At 45.0% G+C, this 6,003-nt stretch overlaps 1 protein-coding gene and 1 pseudogene across 2 annotated transcripts in view; one reads left to right on the top strand and one right to left on the bottom strand.

Moving 5' to 3' along the window:
- SRPK1 (SRSF protein kinase 1) overlaps positions 1-6,003 on the top strand; it is a 56,022-nt gene that overhangs the window by 36,677 nt on the left and 13,342 nt on the right. For both annotated transcript variants that reach the window (XM_015560861.1, XM_006759026.2), the window contains 3 exons: positions 93-306; positions 684-1,109; positions 1,440-1,540. In XM_015560861.1, the coding sequence (XP_015416347.1) occupies positions 93-306; positions 684-1,109; positions 1,440-1,540 (741 nt within the window). The remainder of the gene's footprint in view (positions 1-92; positions 307-683; positions 1,110-1,439; positions 1,541-6,003) is intronic.
- Positions 4,132-4,940, bottom strand: LOC102771325 (annotated as a pseudogene).

Below are 6,003 nucleotides of genomic sequence, written 5' to 3'. Positions count from 1 at the left end.
GATTAGGAAGTAATTAAAGTTAACAGTTATCTCCAACTAGGGGTAATGGATTAGCCACCTGAAGGCTTTATCTGTTTGTAATCTCCGCCCAGGCTGACAAAATGTCAAAGAATAAGAAGAAGAAATTGAAGAAGAAGCAGAAGCGCCAGGCAGAATTACTAGAGAAGCGAATGCAGGAAATTGAGGAAATGGAGAAAGAGTCGGGCCCTGGGCAAAAAAGACCAAACAAGCAAGAAGAATCAGAGAGTCCTGTTGAAAGACCCTTGAAAGAGAACCCACCTAATAAAATGACCCAAGAAAAACTTGGTATAACTAGAGCATCACAAAAATTACTTTATAGCAAAGTTTAACATTATCATTGTTATATGTAATGGTTTCATGCATACAGCACATCTTTGGGGGTGTCCTTGTATAGTAAGAATACAGAATTTGTCATAAATGTTAGGCAGGTGATGTTCAAATGTAATTTCTAACTTTTCCCAGGAAATGCAACGTAGACATCATTTAGCAGTTGGGTAAGGATAAGAAGATCTTTGTCCTTCTATACATAGGTTTTAGTTTTTCAATTGTGTTTTTACATAACTGTGTAAGTTCTAGAAAATATTTTGATCTTGTAGAGAAATTTTTCTGTTCTTTCACTCCTACGCATACACATGCATCCTTTTTGTCTCTTTGTTCCTCAGAAGAGTCAAGTACCGTTGACCAGGATCAAACACTTGTGGAACGTGGTGTAGAGGGTGGTACAGCAGAAATTAATTGCAATGGAGTAATTGAAATCCTTAATTATACTGAGGACAGTGAGGACAGTAATAAAGAAACACTGAGGCTTACAGATGACCTGCATAATGCTAATGACTCTGATGTTCAGAATTTGAAGCAGGAAGCTAGTTTCCTAAGCTCCCCAAATGGAGACAGCAGCACATCTCAAGAAACAGACTCTAGTACACCTGTAACTGAGGTGTCAGATACTGTGGTGTGTCAGTCTTTATCAAATGTAGACCAGTCACTCAGTGAACAGGACATCAGTCAGCTTCAAGAAAGTATTCGGGCAGAGATACCTTGTGAAGATGAACAAGACCAAGAACATAATGGACCACTGGACAGCAAAGGTACCTATGCAGACATATTTCCCCAGTACTTCCCCGCATACATAGTCATCAATTTCATGGGTTTTGTTAATAAAGCTTTACAGCAGGTGTCCAAGTGACGTTAAATGTGTAATCGGTAGGTAACTGAATTTTATTGTCCTGTAATGGGTGCACAGCCAAGAAGGTAAAGGTTTTAAGTCTGGAAACTCAAGGTGTTGCTATCCTCCTTTTGTCTTAGAAAGGTTATTATAAGTTGCCAGTTGGGGGCCTGGTGTATTACCTCAGAGTTTTATTAACTTTGGGTAGTTCTGTTCATTGAATAGTCTTATTGATAATGCCTGTTGTCTATAGGAAAATCTACTGCTGGAAATTTTCTTGTTAATCCCCTCGAGCCAAAGAATGCGGAGAAGCTCCAAGTGAAGATTGCTGATCTTGGAAATGCCTGTTGGGTGGTAAGTTAAACTAGTCTCAGTGCTTTGTTTTGAAGCAACTAGTGACTGCCTCCTGCACACTCCCCACTGGGGATGTGCCCGCAACCAAGGTACATCCCCTTGACCAGAATAGAACCTGGGACCCTTTAGTCCCCAGGCTGACGCTCTATCCAATCGGCCAAACTGGCTAGGGCTATTTTTTACTTCTCATAGGAAAGTTCACATTTATTTATTAAAGTAGAGAGAATGATATAATGAATCAATCCTGCCCAGTGAGGCGTTTATTAACAGATCACCCTGAGGTTATTTTCAGTCACTGGACTTGTCAGGTTTAGTATGGAGTCCCTTTTTATCCACGTTATGGGGTTTTCAAATAGCTTGATTTTTAAGGGAGGAGTCTCTCCCTTTGCCAATTTTTCAGTCTCCACACATCAGTACTTATCTTTATTTCACTCATAAATGACTATATTGCTCTCAATTCTTTTTTTTAATTTTAGGTATTATTTCTTCCTCCTGAAAAGTAGGACTAATGTACCACCACTGCACCCATCCCCAGTCTTCCCAATTTAGTATGATTTTTGGCTAGGTATTTATTCTGTGTTTCCTTATTAGGACTCTACTGTTATCTTTAGCTGAACTGAACATGTATTGTGTTAGGATTCCTTTTCCTTTTCTGCCTAACACTGTTTCATGCTTAGACAACTTTGTACACTTACCACTTAATTCAACCCCACATTTTCTCCTAGTGGTGTGAATACTTACACTTTAACACAAAAAGATACCTTGGTATTCTTTCTTTTCCCCTAAAAATCTCTGTCCTGTTACCTGGAGTCTTCTGTCTGTTCATCCTTTGGATTGCCCTATAGGCCTGCTGCATTTCTGCCATTTGGGATCCTTTACTGTCGTCTTGGGGATTATTGTTTACTCTCTTTTTATATCCCTTGTTTCTGTCTCTGATCTTTCTTGGTTTTGTTTTTGTTCCATTTTTTGGAGTACATGTAACTTCAGTAGCTTCCTAAGAAAGGATGTGTGAGATTGAGCAGGCAGAAGGGAGCCTTGTGTGTCTGATAATGTTTTTATTCTGCTTTTACAATCAGTTAGCTGGGCATCAAGTTCTAGGTTGAAAATCATTTCCCCTCAGTGTGGTTGTAATTGCTCCATTCTTGTCTTGTTGCTGCTAAAGCTCAATGCCATTCTGATTCCTGACCTTTGTATGAAGCCTTTCCCCAGGGAAGTCTGAGGGACGTCACTTCGCAGCAGTGCGTGCCTCTCTAGCTCTGTTTCCATCCATTATGCTATGGACTCAATAGTGAAATTCGAATTCCTTGGTTTTATTTTCTTAATTTTTTTTTTAATTCTCTTCTTTTCCTTGGTCTCTGTTCTCTAGCTCTGAAGTCGCATTATTCAAATGTTAGACCTCCTATGCAGGTGCTATCATTTCTGAGGTTTCTCTCCTATTTTCTATTGTTTTATTTTCTGGAAGATGTTTTTTTTTTCCCAGTGGGAGGGGGATGGCAGTTTATTGTCCAACACTCTCATAAGAGGAGTGGCCAGGGGCTCCGTCTGCATCTCCTCCCTGCATTTGGTTAAATCAACAACTTTTCTTCTCAAATCCCTATGCTGTATAAGATAGACAAGGCCCCCCACCCCTACCCCCAGGAGGGGTTTAGGCAGATGGATGGGCTTGGGGGTAAAGTTCAAGTATTCAGTTCTCCCTCCCAGATTACACTGCGCCCAGGCCATGAGAGTAGATCCCAACCTTGGGGTTTCTGGTGATGTTAATAGCCCTTCTCTCAGAAACCTCAAGATGAGCTCCCTACCCCCTTTCCCTGACCATCACAAACCACAGCCCTAAAGCAATGATGGCGTGTCAGCATTTTGAAAAACCCTAGCTTAACTCTGGTGCCGTGTCACATATAGAAATGTTTTGATATGTGCCACCATAGTAAAACAAAGACTCATATTGTTGATATTTATTTTATATATTTAAATGCCATTTAACAAAGAAAAATCAACCAAAAAAATGAGTTCATGTGTCACCTCTGACATGCGTGTCATAGGTTTGCCATCACTGTCCTAAACCCTAGAGTCTATGCAAGGAGGGGTCCTCAGAACGCCACTCTCTGAGGCCCCTGCCCCCCTGGCATGGAGTGACGGGGGCAGGCAGCCTTCTCAAGTAGTGACGCCTCGGAGCAAGTGGCGAGGGGAAGGGAGGGGGCCGAGGGCCTCGGGAGGCAGGCTGGGAGGGGCCTGGTGGATAAAGCCAGACAGCTCGGTCTGCCTCCTCACCCCACACCCCGGGCCCTAATCCCTGAGAGTCTGCCGGCGGGACGGGGTGGGGTTGTCCTAAGGCCATTATAAAAAGCTAAAACCATTAAAAACTTCTTGGGGAAATGTGTTTCCTAGCTTCTTGCTTCCCCAAGTTATCAACCTCCCTAAAGCCCATCAGAGAGAGCTGAGCCCAGAGAGGGGGTCCATTAGCACCATGCAATGTTGGGGTGCCCCCACAGCCTGACCAATCCCAAGCAGGAGCCCTTTAAAGCTGGAGTGCCATTTGCTAAAGCTTCTGTACCCTTGAGGGGGGACCTCTGCAGGGAACGGGTAAGGAAGAAGGCTTGGCCAAAGTCCAGGCGGGCGTCTCAGCTGGGACCCCAAAGTTCCCTTCCTGGGGTCATGACTTAAAAAATCTTTGTACCACAAACTGGCCCAACAGAACCACAGCCAGAACTATCAGCACATTCTGGATGGGGCCATTGCCCAGGTCCAGGGCCGCTCCTCTGCGCCATCCACCCGGGCACCGTAGTGATGCAGAATGAAGTCGGCCACGAAGCGGGTCACCTGGCCCAGGAAATGGGTCAGGCCTCGCTGGTAGGTGTAGAGGGCCAGGCAGTAGCCGAAACCAGGCGGTAGCTGAAGCCCAGGAGAGCCACCACCCGGCCCCCGTTGATGCCGCTCTCAAACAGGCTGGAGGCAATCTTGGTGAAGTACTCGTAGGCGTTCTCTGGTGTCAGCTGCAGTGCTGCAACATGGTGTAGCACAGGTTGATGTTGTCCCTGATGATGGCAAGCTGCTGACCCACCTGCACCAAGGTGCTGGCAGGCTCTGGGGACAAGGTGACCATCTCTGGGTCAGTGGGGGCAGCTGACCCCTCAGCTTCCTGCTCCTGCTGATGGCGATAAAAAACGTAGTTGCGGAAAACCTCCTCTGTGTCCTGGGCTCCCTGCTCCTCCAAAGTGGAGGACAGGGCAGGCCCTTCACACGCATGCCTGGGAGGGCCGGGTCCTTGCCCAGACGCCATTTTTCAGGTCCCTGGGGAGAGCATTGTTAGCCCAGACCCCGGCCTAGGTCAGGGATGGCTCAGTGGGGCTGGGGCTGTAGATCCCAAGGGGCTGCTTCAGGGTAGCTGCCCACGCCCGGCTTCCAGGAGTGACTGTCAGTGAGTTCCTGGTGTCCAGTTGCAGTCTCTGCGGGTCCCAGTGCAGCCCTCGGCACCCAAGAGGCTTCGGGGAGCGTGGAGGAGCCGGCAGCTCTTCTGGAAGATTTTTTAACTTGTTCTCAAGAAGCCTTATTTTTACTCTCCAGGTTTTTTGGTACTCTAACTTTCAGAGCATATTGATCATTTTCCCAGTTTTGATATTTTCTTCCTATAAGGTGTTAGCTCCTTTCTGTTTAGGATCACTAAACAAAGGGCCGTATGACCAAATGAATGGAGTTACTAGAAAGCATTTGGAAGCTCTGCCTGGGTGGATCTCGTTGACTGTTATTCACTATAGAATGATCTGTCTGGGCTGTCCTTTTTTTTTTTTTTTCAATTACAGTTGATATACAAGATTATATTAGTTTCAGGTGTACAGCATAGCAATTGGGCATTTATATAACTTACGACGTGATCACTCTGGTAAGTCTAGTACCCACCTGGCACCATACATAGTTACTACAATATTATTTACTGTATTCCCTATGCTGAACTTTACATCCTGTGAGTGTTTTTATAACTGACAGTGTGTACATCTGTCAGGTCATTTCATTTCATCCTCAAATGTCAGGATCTCTGGATCTTTCCTCTTAAATTGGTCATATTTCCCACAGAAACTTATAGTCTTCCTTAGATTTCCTACCCAGAGAGTAAATGCCTGGCTACTAGCACTCTAGGAGCTGAGTTAAGCAAGAAAACTGGGGCTCACCATGCAATTAGAGTCACTTAATTTCCCTGTCTTCAGAATGGTACTCTCTCCTCAACTGTACAGAGCATCTCCGGAGACCCTGTTGTACCCATTCCAGAGAAAACCTCCAAATGGTCTGTGGGCCATAAGGGCTGTTAGACTGTATCAAGCCCTGTGTTCTGGTGCTCTGTTTCTTTAAACGGTGTTTTAAAGGATCATTCCTGTATTGAATCGCCCCTCTTCCGTATTTCCAGAGATACAGTGGGGCCTTGACTTACGAGTGTCCCGACTAATGAGTTTTTCGAGATATGAGATACGAGC

The sequence above is a fragment of the Myotis davidii genome, unplaced genomic scaffold (genome assembly GCF_000327345.1).
Source record: "Myotis davidii unplaced genomic scaffold, ASM32734v1 scaffold1036, whole genome shotgun sequence".
NCBI lineage: Eukaryota > Metazoa > Chordata > Mammalia > Chiroptera > Vespertilionidae > Myotis > Myotis davidii.
Note: the sequence above shows the minus strand (reverse complement) of the source record. Positions and strands in the feature narration are given on the sequence as shown.